This window comes from Cibotium barometz, chromosome 17 (assembly GCF_041138505.1).
Source record: "Cibotium barometz isolate CiBa-2024 chromosome 17, ASM4113850v1, whole genome shotgun sequence".
Lineage (NCBI taxonomy): Eukaryota > Viridiplantae > Streptophyta > Polypodiopsida > Cyatheales > Cibotiaceae > Cibotium > Cibotium barometz.
The window spans coordinates 56,873,456-56,896,913 of NC_141062.1; the positions used below are offsets into that span (position 1 = coordinate 56,873,456).

A 23,458-nucleotide genomic window follows, 5' to 3' on the forward strand; every position below is an offset into this window, starting at 1 on the left:
TAGACAAAGCTATAGATTTCTCAATTCGCAGACAATCAAATGATCCAGACGATCAAATAATCCGATGAACACATGATCCCCTGCAAGACAGTCCAGATGATGAACCAATGCAGATCCCCAACAATCCAAACGATCCCAGCCAAAGATGATCGAATGGCTGGCTCTTTTTTTGAAACTTTGATGACAGGCTTCTTTTACTCTACTGTACGTCATCTCGTTTCTTACAATTAAGACATCACAGAAACTCGGCCTTCTTTCAAGGGTACTAGTAGTAGTAGCCTTTACATGAGTGCATGATTTTATAGGCTTGGCGTACTTTGCCTTCCTAGTAGCGAGCTTGGAACTCTCATGGGCGGTGGGCTCTGCATCGTCACGCAGATCTCACACTCTCACACACACACACACACAGATGTATGTATGTTTATTTTTTTATTTAAATGTATATGCCTATGTCTATGTATGTGTGTGTGGGGTGTGTGTGTCTATATATATATATATATATATATATATATATATATATATATGCATGTATATGTATTGATATGTATGTATATATGTATGGATATGTATGTTTATATATATACACACACACACATTTATGTGTGTGTACATGTATGTGTGTGCGTGTGTGTATTGCTAGTTTAAAGCATATACAATATCTACAGATGAATAGTTTTGTGTGTGTGTGTGTGTACATGTATGTGTGTGTATGTGTGTGTGTGTATGTATTGCTAGTTTAAAGCATATACAATATCCACATATGAATAGACAAAACTAGTTATACCATCTTGATTTAAAGAAATATTATACATGAAACAAGTTCAATTATGAGTCATGTACATTTTAGGGTCAATGATGACAAGTTGCATCTAGTGGAAATAAAATTAAAATAGCAAGGGAAGCTTGTTTGAAATGAACCGCAAGAGAAGAGAAGGTAGGTCCTGTTACCTACATCCATACAAACAGACAAAACAATTTGTTAGCTTAAATGCATATTACAGGTGTCAATGGACCTATCCACATGTTCTAGATGTCACCCTATCTCCACAAGTTAAAGATAAAAAAGCCTAACCAAGCTAAATTGTGTAAGTCCAAGCGGCACTTAACACCGCACTGATACATCCAGTTGTTATATGTTTATCCAACAAAAACCATTAAATTTATGTTGAAAGAACCTCCATTTAGCAAGTTCATTAATATCTTATGAATTTTTTATGAGTCCTACTTGGAAGGATGACCTCAATAGAACCAGATCAAATAGGTGAAAGGGGAGTGTACTTCCTCTCAATAAGAGTAGACCAAGTGAGCTGAAGATAGCAAAGTAGTCATTGCTATGTAACTAGCAAACCTCCATACAATTTCTAAGGAGTAGCACCCCTAGAGCTAAACCTTGTAGGTTTTGATAAGATGTTACTATTTGAAACAGACTCTACAAACTCAGTAAGACTGTCATAATCTCCGTAAGGCTGTAAAAACACTTGTGAGTGAAGATCTAGAGATTGTTAAGTCAAGTTTAAGTCAAATAGCATCAATTGAGACTCATTCTTGTCCGACAGGGTCAAGTGAGTCAGAACCCATCAGCTGAGCGTGTGGAAGAATAGAGTTGATCTTTTTGGGTTGAGAGAAAGCTGTTTTGGGTTTAGTTTGACAAACAAAAGTCAGTCAAACAATTTGTGGGCTAAAGAATATCTAATAGAGTCAACTGGAAGATAGATGATGTCGGTTTAGGGATTATAAGCCTGAATCTTTGTGAGATTTAAGGTTTTGGAAGGTTTTTAAGCCTTAAGGATACATAAGAGGAAATATCTGAGTCAGATCAATCAGCTGAACCAAGTGTAGGACTTAGGCAGTCATCATAGTTGAAGGTTAGCTAAAGTGAGGTAAGAGACTATAGTGTTTAATCTTTGTAGGATCTGAAGTGTTTGAAGGTCTCTGAGTGTGAAAGGACACAAAGGTAAGGAGATCTGAATCAGCTGAGCCAACTGAATCAGTTTAGTCAGATCTGAGTCAAATAAGAGTCACTAGAGGACAACTGACATATTTAGTAGGTTCCTAGAGCTAGAGATTTGAGGATTGAAGATTTGAGGATTGAAGATTCTTGGTTCTAGAGGAAAAAATGAGGGTCTTGAGAACAAGAATCTGACACAGGTCAGTAACAACAGTTAGCTGAATCAGTCTATAGTCAAGTAGTGGCTAGCTACCTGCGGAGAGTCAACTCGGGTGAGTTTAGGTCAGCAAGTTGTCAGAGAAGGTTAGCTGAGGAGATAGGGTTGAAGATCAGGGTTGTTCTGAGTCGTATCTAGCCTAAGAAGGCTTTTTAGAGAATCAGTTGATTCAAGTTGAGGAGAGTAAGGTGTCAGACTGTATCAAAAGAGATTCAGAGGATAGGTGTAAATCTATTGTGTGCCCTGGGCTGGGTAGCTCATAACCATCTGTAGTTTATCTTTAGTATGAGCAGATGTAGTCTAAATAGAGTGATGATCATGGAAACAATGAATCCATGTTCATAACCATGTGTGTTCATAGTTCAAAGCAACACTCTTTCATTTTTCTCAAATACTTACCATGTAGAATAATCAAAACAAAGCTTTGACCCAGCAATATTCAGAGCTAAAACACAAAATAATGCCCATGAATATAGTTCCATAGATTCTTGCAAAATCCCAACTTATTCAGGTATGAAAAAATAGTGTTTTTCTTCTTAAGTACTTGTGTACCTGGTGTAGAAGGACCCCCTGCAGAGGCAAGGGTGAGAGAAATCATGTAATGCTCAATAAGAAGACAAACAGGCTAAGTGAGTTAAAGAACCCACCTCCATTCTAATATATGGGTCATGATTGAGGTAGAGTGGAGGAGTATTCCATCTTTCATCAAATCACCAGGTGCCGTAAGAACGTTGCTGCCCACCACCATGCCTTGAAAGATTATGATGAATAATCGTGTACAGAGGCGCAACAGAGTCGAAACAACCCATAGGCAGCAGGTGCCACAAAAACATAATTTCCCCCACCATCCCTTGTAGGATTATGATGAACATTCGTGTACAAAGGCGCAGTACAAAGGCGCAGTAGAGTCGTCACAACCCATAGGTCCAATGTGAAAGAGTTGTAGAAGCAAAGAACCCTAGTAAAGTAGGCTATCATGGAATTTGTGCCATTACATGTGTCATATGAGCACAAATGGAGTAAGTGTGTGTGTGTGTGTGTGTGTGTGTGTGTGTGTGTGTGCCGACCCCAACCAGGCACTATACTCAGTAGGCCCTTAATTTAAGTCGTGGGGCTAGTTATTTAGGGCCAGAGTGTTAGTCATTCAGTAAGTTTATAACATCATTCTTTCTGAACCCATTGTTACAGAATTTATTTATGAGTTTAATCAAGTCTTCAAACGCCACAAATGGTTCATAAGAAGAGTAAATAATCAAATGGAATGTTCCAATGATTGTGTTAATTGCTTGAACATAACATTGAGTAATATCCGCAATATATATGTTAGTGATTTGATTCGGTAAATTCAAAAGTACCTCTATAGCGTTTTTTCGTGACCCAAAAAGGATTAGTGTTTATACCAAGAAATTCTCTAATTTGCCTTTATTTATCAGCATAAATTTCATGAAAGTCAGCAAGGACCAAATTGAGGGATTTAGTTATTAGGTTTATTACATGGTGAATAAACATGAGGAGGCATTTGAGATCCATCTAAATTTATGTTTGTGGATTTCAAAGATATGAAACAAAATAGGTAATCATGTATTAGACATTGGGATTCTCATCCCTTGTAGCCCTTCAGCCAGATGTTGTGCATCTTCAAATGGTGTGCCCGATAGTTGGTAAAGCTCTTCAACTTTTAGTCTTGCCAAACCCGCCCTATATGCTAGTTGTTTGCATATAAGTAACACATTGTGGGATGCTTTGTCCAACCCAAATCATAAATTTATCCATAATCTTGGATAAGTTTATTAGGATGTCATGTGTCATCCAATCGGATTCATTATCCACCCAGTTGCATGGAGTAATCTTCCATAAATATAAATGGAAGACTCTGGGCTATGTCCTGATGGACATTATACTCCAATTGGAGTCTTTTGGCAATGTCATCCAAGAAATCAATTAGTGCTGCAATGGCCATATTTAGGTTAAGTGGTTCAAGAGGAATATGGTTTAAACCTTTACTAAATAATCTCCTAATTTTGGTATTTGTGATTATCCTAAGGTTAGGTGTCCATCATGTGTGTGTGTGTGTGTGTGTGTGTGTGTGTGACCAATCAAATGATAGGATTTGAAGGAGACTACCTAACGGGAAGGTCTCTGGGTTGATCGAGGGGAGAATCTTCCTACAAGTTTCTTTATCTTGAAAACAGGCTAGAACATGTTGACATGCCCTTGTCTGAAAGATCCCTGCTCCCTCCGCGCAAAGAATTTGGGGGTGCTAGCAACGGAAGTAGCACTTCTTGCGTGGGGCAGAGCTTCTCACTCGAGGCCTCGCCCACGGATATCCGGACAAGAGACTAATCCCTCGGTTCTTCCAAAACCGAACCCGAAAAAACTTCCCTCGTCCAGAAAGCACGGGCGATTCCTCCATGATATTTTTATTCTAACGTAGTCAAGGTCATCACTAACCAAACTGATCCGACCAAACCCATAAGTCACATGGTCAGATCAAGGAAAAGACTTGCACTTGGATCATAGAGACCAACGCTTTTTTCCTCATCGAGAGGCACAGCCGTTGATTCTTTTCCATAGAACAAGGACTGTCCGGGATCTACTTCATCTATCGTACCGTAACAGAATTGAGTCGCATTTTAGGGATCCATCAGTCCAGCCTATGGGTTAGCCAGCCGCCCAACCACTGTAGTGATAGAATCCGTTTAGAAATTTGGTTATGTTTTGTCCCGGGTATCAGGGAAAAGAGTTCCCAGGCCCCCTAGCTGGCATTTCATGCAAACTTCAAGATAGTCACACCACTTACACACCCAACATGAAATTGCCTGTTTCACAGATTCAGCTAACTTTAAAACAATCTTTTAATGAAATCATAGTATCACTGATCATAATCCTCCAAAATATTCGGTTGAATTCTAGTTTCCAATCATTCCTTTATCGGTGTACCTATGGCATCATTGGCAACCAGAACGCTCACCACCTGTCCACTTATGTGCCTTTTCAATAGTTCCTAGCTCATAGTACTCGGAAATATATTCACTTATAAAAATCCAGATGGACTCTCCGTTGAAGATCAACAAGATCAACTAACAACAGATCCATATAAAAGAGCCATGGACTCATCCGTTGAGGACCATCAAGGTCAATCAACCATATCCATGCCCGAATTCAGAGAACAACTCTTACTCCTTGTTCCAATATCTTCCTCGACGCACGTGTGGGTATCTTCGGTGACCCAGAGCCCAAGCACCGTATGGTCAGCACCCTTTAGGATCCTTCGCAGGTCACCTAGCGCTTCACTCATAGGCCTCTTTCTTGGTCCCTCATCCACCGTATCGGAAGCTCACCATTTAAATCGAACTGAGGCTGGTCAAGACCTCGACCGACCTTACTACACGAGACGTCCTCTGTTGACTCTCCGTCAGCTATTGTAACTTTATCACTTAGGTCTCCACGATCTCATTCACAAGACAGTCAAAATGCTCAAATATCATGGAAATTTCTCTTTTTATATTTAATTACTTGAATTCTAAATGTCATGGGAATTCCTCTTTTATCATCAAATAAATTTATCTAAAATTTCTCTTTTCTTTAATAAAAATATCCATTAATTCAATATGCCAAGAATTTCACTTTTACTATTTAAATGATTGAATTCCAATTGTCATGGAAATTTCTCTTTTATCATTTAAATATTTCTCATGCATAAAATAATTTTATCTAAAATTTCTCTTTGAATTTAAATAAAATATCCATTAATTCCAATATGCTAGGAATTCCACTTTTCCCATTTAAATGATTGAATTCCAAATGTCATAGGAATTCCTCTTTTATCATTTAAATATTTCTCATGCATAAAATAAATTTATCTAAAATTCATCTTTGAATTTAAATAAAATATCCATTAATTTCAATATGCTAGGAATTTCACTTTTTCCATATAAATGATTGAATTCCAAATGTCATAGGAATTCCTCTTTTATCATTTAAATAAAATTACCATAATTTTCTCTTTTCTTAATTATTTAGTTATACATAAACCTTAAAAATTAGTTTTTCCTTAAATGTGATGAAAATCATTCTTTTAGCCTAGGATATTCAATGCTGGAATATGGTAGGAAGTCCTCTTTTCACGTTATGTATAAGAATGAATTATGTGTCAAAAATTTTGCCATAGCTCCGCTGCTATTACTGACAATTTTTAATATTTTTGAAAAGAATAAGACTTAGTAATGTAATTATGATAGTATAACTATCTTTTAACCTTAAATCCAATTTATGGATTTAACTCATAAGATTACCATAATTTACTAGCATATAAGTATTAAAAAACCATTTTCTTAACCTCTAGCTTCACAAGCCTAGAGTTTGATTTGTGAATTGAGAATTTCTCCCCATCCATGAAAAGCATCAATCGAATAGAGAATTGGTCATAGGAATGACCATTCTTTGGGGGATCGGTACACGCAAAGAAGAGGCTCAATGCATATACAAAGGAGTCTGATAATGATGACGAATGTTTAGCAACGCGCGCATTGTCATCAAAAGAGAGGCGGCTCATAAAAAATAATGCACGTGAAGCGCTCGGGATGGCCGTCGACTAGACTGCAGCATGTGGAGGAGCATAGCCTGCGTTTTCTACATGCATACTCGACGGCCTCCTATTGGTCCTTGGAGATGCTTGCTCACAAGGGCGGCAACACTATGGTGGTTAGACGCTGTTGTTGTGTTGATAATAAAGTTTCCAGGCACATGGGATGATATGAAAGGGGAAAAAAGAACGTAGATATGAAGTAAGGAAAAATTAACACGGGCTCTGTAACATGTTGTATCCATAGGATCACACAAGGAGCTATGGAGAATGAAATAGCATCATCATGGTGGAGTGTGTGTGTGTGTGTGTGTGAAAGAGAGAGAGAGAGAGAGAGAGAGAGAGAGAGAGAGCTCAAGTGTGAGAGAAAGGTTGCACAACTTGAATGGTACTCATATGCAAGAATGAAGGACCCAAGTACTTGCATGTAAAGAACTTCCAGGACTACATGCATGGTTCAATTGGTGTGGGATGTTCGGGTTTCTCAATGGGGAGTTGCGCTCCTTGAGCAGCATGAGGATATGGGGTTTGTACCGACTGTGAACGTGTCTGAAACAAAACATTCAAGCATGAGGGCTACACATGGGTACTCCAAGTACATATCACTTTATGAAGCATGTAGTGCGGACCTAGCAATGGTAGTCCTGTAGAGTGCACACTACAAGGCATTCATGTCTGGCAAACATCTTCGTATTGGACCATCATTGGAGAAGCTAAAGGAAAGATTCATGTCGGAGAAGGGTGGAAGTACTTCTGATAAGAAGGTGGTCGACTTGACACATTCAGTGATATTTGAGATAGGGATGCATTCACCTGAGATGTATAAGCCTCATGTGGAGGAGAGAAATGTGAGGAGGAAGAGAGGTGGTGCATATCCTAGAGTAATACTTCCAACAGATAGTCATAGACTAGAATACTCAACAGTCACAGTAAAAAGGGTGCTTGGGGGACAAAAAAACAAGACAAGTGCAAGATGAGCATCTAAAAATATGCAGCATTGTCACGAAATAAACTAGGCTATCCGCAGGACAAAACCAAGGATTGAGGTCACATGTTTTGGTTGCCTGCAATTAACCAATAGTAGATGTGGGAAATTGATCAATAAGCTTGGCAAGAGTGCAACTATCGGCGTGCCTACACCATGTTTTAAAGGAAGGAGGCAACATCCCAATGGTACAACATGGCAATACATTTGGTTTTTCAATGACAATGTCACACATACTTTGACCTTGCACGAGTCCATCGTTACTTTTCTTGGAACTGCACCGAGAATTTAGCTAATTGCCGAGGGTGCAATTGTGGTAGAGGAGGAGAGAGATAACTTGAAAAACGCATGATTTGTTTTGGAGGGTGATGGGGAACTTGTTGTGAGGGAAGAAATTGGTAGGAAAATGCCTCCACCAAGTCAAGCGAGACCAACAAGAAGGGACGGCAAGCTTGTGCGGTGGAGATCAAAGTTGAGCAAGCAGTTCCATGAGAGAATCAATCGAGCAAAATTGATGATAGCTGAAGTGGTGAGAGAAAAAGTAGTTGTTGTGAAGGGAATGCCATGTGTTTTTCCTTAAGACAGAAGGATCTACATCACCATATCTGAATATCCACAATGCTCATGTGATGATTTCATGCAAAGGGATGCTGGGAAGAAACTGTATATGCCATGCAAACACATGTACTATGGTGTTGGGACTTCATGAGGTGATGCATCAGTTCATCCACCAAGCGGCCTTGTCCAAGCTGCAATTGTCTAATGCATTGCATGACAGAAATGCCTAGAATGGATGTGGATAGTACCCTACCATTTTATGCTTATTTTTGTGACTTTTGTTGCTAGTATGTTTTAGTATCATCACATGGGGGTCATGTGTGATAGTGGCAGTTGCCATCTTTTTGAGTGGCCCTTCCTTTGTGTCTTTATATGACCTAGGTGTAGCAAAATGTTTGCCTATTTTGGGTTTTTTGTATTGAATATTGCCAATGGTGTTCAACTGTGTGTAACATGTTCTACACATGTATCATTTTGACATTACGTTGTTATTGAATATATTAGGCTCCCATGCACTCGGATTGTGGGGGTGTTCGCTCAGTTTTCTTTGCTCACTTTATCAACCTCACTCGGTTTTCTTCGCTTGGTTTGTGGTAATCCTCCACAACTCGATAGCAATAGCCAACATCACAAGAAGAAGGGACAAGATCAAGGCAAAGCTTGGCCACTAGCATGAGGAGAAGGGAAAGGTGCCTATTTCCATCAAATTTTAGGGTTTCTTCTTAACCATTCACATCTCTTTGCCAAAAATTTCACCTCCCAGACCTTGTTCACTAAAGCCTCCATTCATTCCACACTCTTTTATTCTTTGTCCAGCCCAGAACTTTCTATTGTGCAGACCATTTACCCCATCCCATTGTCTTGCATTCACGCCTCCTCTACACTAGTCTTGTAAGAGGTTGTTTACATGCAAAATGTGCATACACACATTTGGAGAGGATTTGAGGTTTGATTGCACATATTTTTAGTGATTGTTAGGCATATTTACATATAATGAGTTGAGAACATATTTCTAGTGAATTGTTGGGGCTTGTTCACATGCGAACATGGTTTATTACTACTAACCTTTTGCTACCCACCATGGTCCTTTCTATCTTCGACGTCGACATCATTTTGTCACTCTCAATGATTGGGGGTGCCATGGTCCTTTCTCTCTTTCACATCAACATCATTTCATCACTCTCAATGATTAGGAACACATGTGTGATGCTCGATTTCTATTGGGGGTCTTTCACACGCAATACCATGGACTACCCCCAACAACCAACACGATCAGATTATACATCACCTTTGCTGACTTTGTACATACATTTGGGACATTTAAACTCCAACCGTTGGATCCTTCATCATCTACCTGTCGTGATGAGGAGACAATCCATTCAGGCCATAGACGGAGGACGGAGTTGCAAAGTTCATTGACTACACATGCTCACCATCTATGGGATGAGAGAGATTGGCACATTTGGCGATCCCTTGACTGTTGGTCATTGAGACACCACCTAGAGGCAGATGGGTTAGTTTTTCTTAGTTGGGATGATTCCTATGGTTTCTTATTCGAGTGTCCTACATTCTTGATGAGTAATCATGGTTATATTACTGAGAATGTATACCACACCGACACAATTGATGATGATGATGTTGTATCTCATATACATACACATGATGACGCTCACACACATATGATGAGAACACGTGAACATGATGATACACATAGTATGCACACATCACATTGAAATTTGAGAGCTTTGCATTCGACTTAGGCATTTTCATAGATCCTATAATGATACATTAGTTTTTGGTCCAGGCCTTGACTTGGATTATGAGGCATTTATTTGTGATGCTCGTGGATGCTTATGCATTGGTGTGAATACATTTTATTGGGCATTCACTTTTGGTCATATTGGAGATCATCTTGACAGCTTTGTGCTTATTGACGCGACATGCCATCACAACACATTCGTCTTCGACATTGATGGATATCTAGACCATGATCTTGGTGGTGTACCTCATGGATTTTTATTCAATCCAGGCTTCCTTGGTGATCACCTTTCAACGGTGGGATAGTGTTACTTCATATTCGATATCTAGGTGGCTACCGCACGCTTGTGACTTGGGGTGATACAACTTACCCTTTTGATCCAGGTGGCACGAGATATATGGCTATGATCAGGCGACTCCTTGGCTTCAAATTCAACCTACCAGGAAGCATTGTTAGCTTCATAATTGGCATTGCATTATTCCTTTCCATTTGATCAGGAAGGGGTCATACGCGCTTGAAGACGATGGCATTGACATTTAGTTGTGGATGTGATTTTTGGCTTTGTATATAGCCTATTGTATGTATTTGTTGTGCATGACCACCCTTCAATTACAAGACGAAATCATTGTAGGAGGGGATGGCTTGTAACAAAGCTATTTTTCATTAGCATATATACACATCACAGTTGAGGCATATAGGCTTTGGGCATGGGCTAGTGTGGACACATTTTAGGGTAAGTGGCTATATGAGTCATTTGGTGGAGAGCTGTTGTACCTTATGTATGACCTTTGATACCTTTTGGAGAGGCTTTATGACCTTTTGGCATTCTTTTATTACCTTTATGACATTACACTCTAGATGTTCAACTTTCTTTTCTCTAATCCAGACTAAGCTAGGCTAGTCCAAGTTAATCTACAAGTAGCTTTCTTTCATGTGGCTAGATGCTTAAGAGACGGCTTAGGTAGGTTTGGCATTCGGCCAAATATGCTACATACATACATACAAGTGCATGCCAATATACCCATATCAAATTGCACCAAGGGTAGAGAGAGACTTTCCATGACACATTTTCTTTAAGTTATGGAGCCCAAACGAGCAACCAAACCTCAAATAGGTGTAGAAGCTACACCTATACCATAGGGCATTTGTTTAGTCTATTATTACCCCAATCATATGATGTAGTATGTTGGGTCCAGTTGGACTCAACATGGTCAACATGAGCCGACCAACTATTATATTATAGATGGTGTGCTATACATAGACATGTTCAACAACTTCCATCATATTGAGATCATCAATTTTGAGATCTAGCTTGAATGTTCTATGCATCCTCCTTTCGTATTGCATACAGTCTGCATCCCCTCCACCGTCTCCTCATTGTCTTTCTAGATCACCATCTAAGCTCCTCATAGAAGCATATTGGTAGAAGGTAGTTGCCATCATTTGTAATTACAATTTGCATAAATAATTTAAAATTATTTTCCATCTCTATTGTGCTAGGATCCTTTTCTATGTGGAAGTCCTACTATTTGTATTAAAGCACAACCTACACAAAGGCCAAAGCACGGGTTGCAAAGAACGATTAGGAAAGAGGGTGTCGTGAAGATATAAAGAATGCATAAAGATGCACCAGAACTCGAAGGAGCAGATTTCAAAATGGGTTTTCTCCCCAAAAAAATGAATAGGATGTGCTTATAGTTGTACTCTATTAAGGATAAAAACATGAATCAAGTACTTGACACCTAGTGTGCTAGTTTATTCAAATTTAAAATATTGATAATAGAAATTCATTAGTGTATCTCTTTTTAAAGGTTACAAGATAGCTAGTATATGAAAATAAATTAACTGACCATGCTTAAAAAGTAAAGTCTACAATAAATACATTGATAAAATTACTTGCTCCTCATTTCATTTATGAAAATGCCTAGCATCCTGGCACATTCCTATCATTAGAGTGTGCTCTTTGGATGTAAGAGATTGAAAGTATAGTTATGTGGATAGACAAGTACCATCTTTAAGAATGTGCTTTTTTCATTGCTAGTGACGTGCTTTTAAGACTATTTTTTTGAGTTTACATGAAAAGTATGCAATATAAGTGGGAGATGGAAAATGCCCCAGATGCAAGGAGCTAGAGGATGATATTCACATCTTCATCCACTACCCCTTTGCGAACAAATGCTTTAATGCCCTAGCCAGATGCATTCAAAGCTGAAATGGGTACTCTCTAGGATGGAAAAAGTTGTTATTACGAGAAAGCATTGGATGCACCATGGAATGTTGGGCTGTCTTGAGAACTGAATAGCCTCTTTCTCTAATTTCTTAATATAAGCAACCTTTATTTGAAAAAAAAAAAGCATTCAATATGCTTCGCAAGCACTCAATATGATAACTACTATGTGCATTAAGAGCACTTTTAAAGTGTCATGAGATTTCCATAATGCCGACCACTTTTTAAGTTTGGTGAAAATCTTACGCCTCCTAAATTTCACGTAGCTAGAACGGTTCGTAGCAAATGATTTTCTGCATAATTCATTTAACTAATTAAGAATTAGGAAGCCTGATAAGATTCAGAAAATGAAGCAAATAAATCACACAAATAGCTAATCTCTTTGCATTATCCCAAAGCCAAGTACAACCAAAATTGATGGCTCAAGTGCGATCATAATATGCCACATCCACTACTACCCTGGTTTCCCTTTTGCCTTACCGTTTTTATTTTCCATCAAGAGAGTGAAAGAGTTTGGTGATAAGTACACAAAGTCATATCCTGAAGCTCATTTGGGAATGGCTTTCTTTGCGAGGAATACGCACACTCTCGTACATATAACCAACCAAGGGAGGATTCCTATCTGCATGAAAAAAAGTGCAGCAGCAGAAATAAATTGTTGATAGGGCATCCCATAAAAAAGCCAAAAAGTTACAAAAGCAGCAGGTCACCTTTGACACGTCCCTGTACAGGTAGTTGTGAGTTTTCCATGTCAGGGTTTTATCTGCCATCACCAACCACCAGCTTATGTTGAGAAAAAAGAATGTAAAACTTTCATTCCAAAAGATCAACAAAACACATAATGATGATTTCAAATACCGAAAGGATGAATAGTTTGAGATGCTACAGTTGATATGGGAGACCCCCAAAACCAGTACGCCAGAAGTAGGTACATGATGGCCTGCAAAAGGAACCAAGTTCTCAGAGGAGCAAACAAGTTGCATGCACAACCTCTGGCAACATAAAAACTTGTTTTGTGATTTAGGCTGGATAAGAAACCAACCCCTGCTCGTCAGGAGGACGGCCATCCAGGCCATCAGGTGGGGACGGACCCCCCCCCCCCCCCCCCCCCCCAAAAAAAAAAAAACACACACGGGCAAAGAAGGTTCTTATACAAGTAAAACATTTACCATAAAGGGGGATCAATACCAAGATAAGACAGTTGGCCCAACTGAGAATCTTAATTATTTACTTAGTCACTAAAATACAAGCGAACACGTGTCAAAACAAGAATGTAATGCACAATTGGTCATGTGTGCTTGTTGAGTGTTCTGTACTTTGCATGGGGACTCGAGATAACAGAGAAATGACACCAGATGCATGCGTAACAACTACAAGGAAACAGTGAAGTAAGAATTTGGGAGTGTGCTATACATTGTAATTTGTGAGCCCTTAACCCTAATCATAGTGGGAGCAAGGTGCCAAGAACAGATAAAATAGGCACCAGGCGTGAATCCAGTCAATGTGAAAACTCAAATCGAGGAAATAAACGCAAGTTGGCCTCCTTTTTTGATTACATGTCTTGTATCAACTGAGAATCATATCACCTGGGGAGCCAATGTGTAGCTCAGATATTCTATGAGGACATCTCAGCAGATCGTGTTCTTTGTGGTATGCCTGAGATTGGATACCACCACCTTGGTGAATGTCACTCCCCTTCACACATCATGAGTCAGGACTCATGCATGCCTCAGTAGTGGATTCATTAAAGAGTCCCGCAGCTTTGGCTAATTTGGAGGCCAGATGCAAAGAGGCCATTAAGGGCACCATGCCACACCCAGACCTTCCATACATGGCCATCATGTGCATATGGACTGACACTACACACACCAAGGTGGTTAGAAATGTTAGATACGACACATACAATGTGTTCAATATGAGTACAAAAAATACTGATAAGGTAAGGTACATAAAATATGCCACTCTTTTAAATTGAATAATATTAAGTATAGAATAAGGTATTATTGAAAAAAAATGTGCCGGGGGTATATGAGATGCATGGATGAGGAAAAAAGGCAACCTTACAAAGAGGAATCTAGTTGCTCCAAGAAGAATCCTTCATTGAAACTTTTTGCATCCTACTCGCTTCTCCGAAGCTGATTTTGTACGGAGTTTTTTTTTTTGGATGACTCCTTCCTCTTGAATGTATTGTTGTATTTCATATAAATTTCTTTTCTTATAAAAATAAAGTGCCCTTGGATCATGATGAGACCTAAAGACATTCAATGACAATCAAAGCTGCAAATCTGCAAATGCTCTCATCCCCACCCATGAGGATCTGAAAATTTTCAGCAACAATAAAGCTGCAAATCCACCCTAACAAAGCCGCCTCACACTTCTGAGGGCTGCCTATCATGCCTACATGAAAGTAGCAACTTGTGATGGCCAAGACAAAATAAATCAGTGGACTTTGCTTATACTACTCAAAGGGAGATAGCACATTCTGATCAGACAATAATAAGAATAGTGTAGGTGCGAGTGGTCATCAGTTGGGGGCTCGCACTCGCATCCCGTGGGGCCAGATTTGCACGGGTGACTGGTCCACTTCCAGACAGCTTCCGATCTCCATCCGGTTCGAGCGCCTCTCTGGGCTCCACTGAGGGAGGGGGAGGAAGCTCATCCTCGATGTTGGCTCGGCCATCCCTCTGGATTGGTGGATCCCCCTGGTAGACATCATCCTCCAGACTCCATAAGCTGCATTTTGACGGACAATATTCACACCCTATGTGGACATTTGGATCAACTGGCAGGGAGACTCCGACCGCATGCGGCAACGCCACGCGGCCTTCCTGTGTACTTGGAGCAATGGCCCCTTCCTCACCAGTAGGGATGGTGATATCACTTGGCACTACAGGTCCCCCGGTGTGGCTCTTCCCCCCTTCCCCTAGGGTGTAGTCTCCCCCCGAGAGCATGGCCAGCCATGGGGAGAGCACCCCCTTCTTTTTTTAGAGTATTTTCCCTCTACGGAGGGCTGTAGTCCCCCATGGGTGGACGTTTGTTTTTAACTAATAGAAGGATCTTGTTTGGAGAAGAGTAAACATAGCGTAGGTGCAATTAGTCACTTGATGGGCGAGGTACAAGAAATGCAGAGTAGGCAAAGCACTGGATCGGTTGGCTAACCAGCCGGTGGCATAAATGGTTGGGTAGGTTCATCTGCCTTCTCTGATCTCTGGTACTTGTTCCACAGAATAGTCATCGCCTGGGCCCTGAAGTAACACTCTTTATAACCCAACAAGCTCTGATATCAAATGTAAGGCCATTTGCACTCTTGGTTTGAGAGTGAACAGCCACCAGCTGAAATCTTGCTCAAACACAGGAAATACCTAACATACAGATGTATATAATTTCTCAACTATTAATGAGATAGCTGTGCACACATTATCACACACAACACTTCAGTAGACTCTTAGAAGCTGGATATACAATTCACAAGCTCTGAACTTAAAACTCAATACCCCATGTTCACCTCTAAAGAACTCCATTCTTGCTCCTCCTATCCTTGCTGCTTCCACCTGCTCAAGCTGCACATTTCTCGCCTTCTTACACTTCCTCTAGCACATTCCGCTTCTCACATGCATGCCCATGTAAGAAGATACAATGTGCAACGCATACGCAACAAGACTTCTGCAATGTAGGTTCTTTCACATCAACTCAAATTGCGCTGTGACAAAATATTGTGTTACTGATGTTTCAAATACAACAAGTGGTTGTAAGCTCCATGCTCTTGTGAAAAGAGTTTCCCATGGCTAACCTAGAACTGCTGAGACAGTATGCCACAGAAAGCTAGGATGCAGGTAACTTGTGAGGAAGGGCTACAGACTCACTCTCTTAATAGCCTCTATAAACCATATTTGTTCTTGGGAGTCCACCATCACTGTATAAAAGGTGCCTACACGGTCAATATGACCATTACGCCTCCACCATCCAATAACGAAAGTCAAACGAAGAGACCTACCCCCATTCGGAACCCCCCCGAGCCCCCCCCCCCCCCCCCCCCCCCCCCCCCCCCCAATGGGGCGCACGCGCAGGGGCAACCCAAGGAGAGTGTCTCCTCAGAGTAACACCACCATAGGGCAAGGAGAGTGTCTCCTAAGAGTAACACCACCTGCCCTATGCATGATCTGATAAGGGGATCTTGGTCGACACAAGCATGTAGCCTGTTTAACAACATGCAAAACCGTCCAAAGCTGTCTATGAAACCTTTAACCCCAATAAGTGACCATCCGGTGTTTGTACCAGGAAACAAGGCATCTCGGCTGCTCAACAATGGCTACTCCTTACGGTGGGGGGCTTACATTAATGAGGGCGAAGCATTGATATCCAGTACCCCATTAACATGTAGCCATACAAGCTAGGCAAAATCATCAGTATACCACCACCTATAGCAATATGCATTGACATAGATTGAGCTAGATCCAAGAGCTCCCTATGCAAAATGCTCATATTAGCTTTCTTAAAAGCATCATGACTTGCAATGAATTTGCCTTTGACACAGCCAGTTGATAGGGTGATAGGGTTGTGCTCCCCTGAATCATGATCATCCACAAATTAAATGATTTAAACATTACAATCAGCAAGCAAACTGGTTGATCAAAATGAGACACGAGTCAATAGTGCAGATATCAAAGGTGTAACAAGTACAAGACTGTGCCTATGACAGCAACAAACAGTCACTTTGGCCAGTTTCTCTTCACATTAAATTGAAACTATGAAAGATTTAGCACGGACTAAGAGGTGTACCTTCAACGTCTTTGGGACAACCGTGTGCCATGACAGTAACCATCGTTGTTCTTTTCCAAGACTTTGCCTCACTGCTGTCATCAAAATTCAATACACTTAACAAAGTAACGCACCTCTCCGCTAATTGTTGCAAGCTAATGTAGTATGTTAACACACATACACAGGGTAAGCTCTCTTTCCTTTGCAACAGCAGTGCGTTTCAACTTCGCAGCCTTCGCAAATGTTGATGGCCTGTGAATATAGAGACACTTGGTTTCTTCACAAGATCTAACTTCTAATCCTAGGAACCTAGCTCTTCTCCACACATCAAACCATCTAAACTCCAAATATGAATACATTTTGTCCAGTAATGTGAAAGCAAGCAGCATACACTTCACATGCACAAACACAGATGTTCCATGCACAAGATGAGCACCAAGCTGGAATCAGCACCAGAATATTGTACGGAAATGCCATCAACTTCATCGCACCCTATCACTACAGGGGATCAATATTTAACCGGGTCGGCAGGTATATTTCATTGAAAATGACCCCGACCTGTGGGCCTTTAGTGAGGGCTAGATTGGTCCAAGAGATCTTATTTTTGTGCAAATCTTTTAATAATTCATTGAAATTGATGAAATGGGATGGACAGATAGGCTCTTTCTCGATATATGGATCTGCAAACTTTGTATCTTCGTGCAGGAATTCAAGTGGTCTCCACATTTCACATAAACTCTGCGGTCACAATGGATGAAATTTTGTTACGACTCAAAATACCTCGACATTTTGTTGAGATAATCATACCTTGAAAGAGGATCACTAGGATCTCAAATAAAGGGCTATGTTAGAAAGGATATGCAAGTTATCTCTAGTTCCAAAAAGGGATTAGTTTTGTAACTTCAATTATAATGGTTCCAAAAAGCAAAGTTGCTATATGTGGCCTTAATTTCCTAGAATAAAAGTTTCTTGTGTAACTCAAGCTAGACCAGATGGCAAATTTGAAAAAAGCCTATTTATTGGGCTCAATGTGTGGGGATATAGCTATAACATGCATGCTAATAGCGGAAGACTTAAGCGATGATTAATGCTAAGCAAAACACGGACTAATGCTAAACAAGATGGCAAACACATAATACTGAGTAGAGAAGACCATAAACCTAAACTGTTGTATATTGAAATTAATATATACAATGATGTGTTGAGAAAAGTGGCACCAGAGTGTATGATGGTAAGTGTGATCATGGTGCAGTAATGCAATTCATTCATCAGTTTGTGGCATAGTTTTCATTGGCTAAGCTTTTATATCCTCAAGATCAAGTCCACGCAGCATTGGTCGAGTCTACATGTAGACCCATTCACAAGGGCTCCACAGTATTATTAGAGATATGGATACTAACATTAGGTTTACTATACGTAATTTTGAGCTACAGTCCTATGACAGGGCTTTCACTCTTGCTCAAAATCAAGAAAAAATGCCGAACGGAGGTAAGCTCAAACAAATCCAGGCTAGCTCCAAACCCCAACAGCAGTCACCCACCGGGGGGTAGGGGGGGCTCAGAATAGCAAAGACAATAAGAAAGAATCTCAAAGCACCTCAGAGGCAAGAAGGATAAAAACTTCACGCCTAAGAAAACACTTGAGGAAAAGGCCAAGGAGGGCTTGGGCATCATTGGTGGATATCTGCAACCAGAACTGTGCAGGGCAGCAGAGGCGAAGAGAAGCGAAGTTCAAGGCACCGTGCAGCAAGCGCAAGGCGGACAGCAACGAAGCGTGGGCACCGTGCAGCAAAACGCGCAGGAAAAATGAAAGCGACGAAAAGCGCCGAGTATCCCAAACGCGAAAAAAAAAATATCAGCGTGGGATTTTTCGATAACGCCAAGCGCCGTGTTTTTCTTTTATTTTTTTTTTTAAAAAGAGAAGAAAAAAAAAAGGGCTATTCGATAGTCTTTTGGGAAAAGCTTTTGCAATAGTTTTTTTTAGGGAAAAAGCTATGCTTTTTCCCCTCAAACTTGTATAAATAAGGGGCCAAGGCTCTTGTATCCCACAACACAATTTGGGTGAAAGCTAGAAGGAGATCTCCTCCCTGTGGATCAAGGAGGCATCTTCTCCGGAATTGTACAAGGGCTACGCCAACCTTGAGTTATAAATAAATACCTACGGGGGTGCCACGCTTTGGGGTCAATTGGTCTTTTGTGCAGGGGCACTCTAGCTCCACTTATTTATTTTCTTCTTCTTCCAAATTTATTATTCCAGTTCGTAAAGCGATTAAGGTGTGATTAAGTGTGTTCACCGCCCATCAAGTTTCTGAAGGCCGGTTTCACCCCTTTTAGCAAAGACTTCATTGTCTCACCTCTTTTGGGGTGAGATGATTCTCAGCATTCATTGGTTTAGGGATTATGCACCAATTCTTGATTGGAGACAAGACACTTTCACTATTGTTGATGGTGTTCCTAAGCCGGTTATTCCACTCATCTCACACATCCACACCCAACAAGCTATTAGAAAAGGAGCCAAGTGCGCATTCGATTTATGTCCGTACTAGGAGTCTACTGTTCAATCAGCAACTCCATTAAAGCTAAAGCTGGATGGTCTCCTAGCATAGTTTCAGGACATCATGCTAAAGGATAATCTCCCGCGCAACTCCCACTCAACTATCCTGAGGATCATCGTATTGAGTTGGTCCCTAGGACAGAACTGCCCGGTAAGTTCCCCTATCGCCTTTCTCAGGCATTGAAGGGCAAGCTGGAGGAGCAGCTTTCCCAGTTACTCGGAGCTAGATTTATTCGACCTTCATCCTCGCCCTTTGCTGCACCTATCTTGTTTGTAAAGAAGAAAGACAAGTCCATACGATTATGCGTGGACTACAGGACTCTTAACAAGCTCACAGTGAAGAACAAGTTCCCAATGCCCACGATTGAGTATATCCTTGAGCGACTCAACGGTGCAAAGTTCTTGTCGAAGATAGACCTCAAGAGTGGCTATCATCAGACTTACCTTCCCCAAACAATCTCCGAAACTGAACGTGGCCATTATGAGTTTGTGGTGATGCCATTCGGTCTCACCAATGCACCGACAACGTTTAACAAGATGATGTCTCAGGTATTTGTGACACTCATAGGAAAGTGCGAGTTCATCTTTTTTGATGATATACTCATTTTTTCTACTACTGAAAAGCAGCATGTCATGTGCAAGACACGTGCAAGCTAAATCCCAAAACTAATCCTTTAAGGGCAACAAGATAAAGAACAAGATTAAGGACAAAACCTTGTGAAGGACACAGGAGGTTGTTGGCCAGTTTATGAAGGAGTATGTGTCAGTTGGCTACAGCATTTTTATGGAGTATTTGTCCTGGACTTGGCCAACAACAGGTCGGCCACAGGCGGCCAGTCCATAAAGAGATTCCAGCCCTATAAAAGGGCACACTTGCTCAAGGTTTAGAGCACTCACCCCTCTAGGGAGTAGGGTCATAGATTAGACTCTAGACTAGGTGTTTTCACCTTTTTGATGGGGCAGCCGATGGGCTAGCCAAGACTTGTACACCTTTTTGTACTATAGAATATACTGAAACTCAGCTATCTCCCTCTTCTCTCCATCTCTCTTGCTTGCGTTTTGCATCATGTTGTTCCACGATGGTGTTTAGGGCTGAAAGAAGACCAACCAACCTTCTCGGAAATTTCTTCCATGTCTTGTGTTCCTTTCCTTGGACTATGCACCTTCATCTAGGACTGAATCTATGTTTAGCCTTGTGAATCTGTGTTTAGCCTTGTGGAGCTTGATGTTCTGATACCAATGTCACATGTGGAAGCTCTAGGGGTGCTAAGACCCCAAGGGAATGGCAACCCTGTGAGTTGGGTGCCCCATGGGGCACACCACGAAAGGCTTTCAGGCAACGGTTCCAAGGGAGGATGATCCTCCAAGGGATGGAGTGAGAGTGCCAAACTCATTACTCAAGAAGAGAAGACCAAAGAAAGTGTTCAGGGACACAACATGAAGGGCTAGGCGACAGGATGGAACAAATGCATAGATCTTCATCAGATTTGGAGTGGATTTGGAGACCCGGCCAGGTTTTCAATGAAAAGGTTGACATGAAGGGAAGGATGACAAGTTTGAGACTCCAAGAACGGACAATGGGATGATGACAACAGAAGTTGGAATCCCGTCATCAAGTTTAGTAGAGGGGGATGTCATGTGCAAGACATGTGCAAGCTAATTCCCAGGACTAATTCTTTAAGGACAACAAGATAAAGAACAAGATTAACGACCTGGTTTTGGAGCTTGTGCTGCTAGTTTGGGCAGGAAGACCTTGTGGAGGACACAAGAGGCTGTCGCCCAATTTATGAAGGAGTATGTCTCTGTCAGCTGCAACATTTTTATGGAATATTTGTCCTGGACCTGGCCGGGCGAGAAAGGCCATTATTGGAGAAAATGTCCTAAGCGGAGCACCAAGAAGAATGCAGATTCCACAGCAGTAACCATGAAGACTCCAACTTTTGTACACTTGGAGATTATGGACACTGGCGTTTCATCTTCTTCAACCAGGGAGGCAGTTGGACTCACCGCTAGGGACACTCGAGAGTGGATTCTTGAGAGTGGTGCTTCTAAGGACATGACTCCTTCTTGAGAGTTATTACACGATCTCCGAAGACACACAGGTCACATCCTGATTGGTGACGAGTCCATTATACCTATTCACAGTGAGGGCAAGTTAGAGATCGTTCCCGATGGCAGAGGGGGCAAGCATTCCTCCCAGGTTCTTTATGTCCCATCTCTTGGTTTTCTTCTGTTGTCAGTGCATGAGATTTGCAAGATTGGCGTACGGGTAGAGTTTGATGAGCATTTTGTTGCTCTATGGGACAAAGTAATAGGCTAGATTGTCTGGGAAGGCGGTGTGGAGAATGGGATCTACAAACTCTCAACACTCTCTCTTTGAGGTTCTCAGTTAGGTGATGTGTGGCAGTTTCGTCATGACCACTTGTGTGGATACGCTATGGCAAGCTTTCCGGGGTCAGATGGTGGATGGCTTGCCAAATCATAGCAGCAAGCAAGAATATTGCAGTTCTTGCATTCTTCAGTCAAAGGGGCCTTTACACGTAAACTATGCTTTGATGTCTCGTATCATTCGGGACAAAGAGACTCTTGCCACTGAGGAAGCTCTTTCCTAGGGAGCTTGTAGGAAAGCCAAGCAAGTGGCACATGGTGACTTGCAAGAGGAGGTGTCTGTTGAGCAGCTTCCAGGCTTTGAGGTTCCGGGTTCAGAGGGGGTGGCTTACACGTTCCGGAAGGCCTAGTATAGTCTTTGGTAGGTTCCCAAGACTTGGCATACCACAGTTACAGTTGATGATCCTTGTGAGCACGTTGATGCCTCTTTGTATCGAAAACGGTATGGTTCATTTATTTGGTTGTTGAACACCAGATTAGAGTTGAGCTTCCCGGTGGGGCTGTTGAGCTCATTCATGCAAACGCCTTTGAAGACTCATTGGGACGCAGGATTGCGGATCTTGTGGTATCTGCAGAGTACGAAGGATCTTGGACTCTTCTATGATACTAGAGGGGGAACGACAAATGGAGTCGAACTCCACGATTGGAGTGACTTAGATTGGGGAGGAGATCTACATCAAGCTACAGTTTTACCCTTGGCTCAGGAGCTATTTCATGGAGCAGCAAGAGGCAGCCAACTATTGCCTTGTCGTCTACAGAGGCAGAGTACCGGGCTGCTTGTCGTGCTGCTTGCGAGGCGGTGCGGTTGCAGAGGTTACTTGGCGAGATTGGGTTTCCACTAGCGGAAGCCACGGTCACCCAGAGTCACTTTGTTCGTGAGAAGTTTTTTGTTGATGACATCTTGCTAGAGTTTCGTTCGATGGAGGACAATGCAGTATAGACCTCTTCACAAAGGCTCTACCTCAGGCGATGGCTCCGATAGCACTCCAACTCACTAGGGTTGGTTCCACATCCAGGAGCTAAGAGGGGGTGTTAGCAGTCATCTCATGTCTGCACACTACACACCAAGGCCAGTGTTGTGGGTGCGCCCGCCCATTTAGGTGTTTACCCATTTTTTCATGTATTTTCCCCATTTTCTTTGGTCATGGGGGAGACTGCTAAGTTGGCCGACTAGATGTTGCTTGCCGACTAGTGTCTTTTCCAGTCGTGGGCCTTTTGTCTTGCTGTCGGCCTGTTTTGGGTTGGCAGACCAACGGCCTACGGCCATATATGTAGATGGCCTTGCTCCCACACTCCATTGTATCATTGGGTATTTTGTACCGGATCTATTGTATATAGCAGAGTTTATATAGCCTCTCTCTCTCTCTCTCTCTCTCTCTCTCTCTCTCTCTCTCGCGTTTGCTCTTCCACACTCAGTTCTGCGTTTTTAGGCTGGTGGTTCTCTCTTGCATTTGCTCATCTTTATCGTGGAGTCTTGCTC

General features: G+C 41.5%; 1 protein-coding gene across 6 annotated transcripts in view; it reads right to left on the bottom strand.

Annotated features, from left to right (window-relative positions):
* Positions 1 to 12,651: 12,651 nt before the first annotated feature.
* Positions 12,652 to 23,458, bottom strand: part of LOC147630215 (tail-anchored protein insertion receptor WRB-like protein) — a 63,379-nt gene continuing 52,572 nt past the window's right edge. For 2 of the 6 annotated variants that reach the window (XM_086811848.1, XM_086811850.1), the window contains 5 exons: positions 17,219 to 17,289; positions 17,059 to 17,132; positions 13,138 to 13,219; positions 12,990 to 13,042; positions 12,652 to 12,901 (listed from right to left, as the gene is read on the bottom strand). In XM_086811848.1, coding sequence (XP_086667974.1) covers positions 12,827 to 12,901; positions 12,990 to 13,042; positions 13,138 to 13,219; positions 17,059 to 17,132; positions 17,219 to 17,289 — 355 coding nt within the window. In that variant the 3' untranslated portion in view covers positions 12,652 to 12,826. The remainder of the gene's footprint in view (positions 12,902 to 12,989; positions 13,043 to 13,137; positions 13,220 to 17,058; positions 17,133 to 17,218; positions 17,290 to 23,458) is intronic. The other 4 variants (XM_086811849.1, XM_086811851.1, XM_086811852.1 and 1 more) reach the window with 3 other exon arrangements.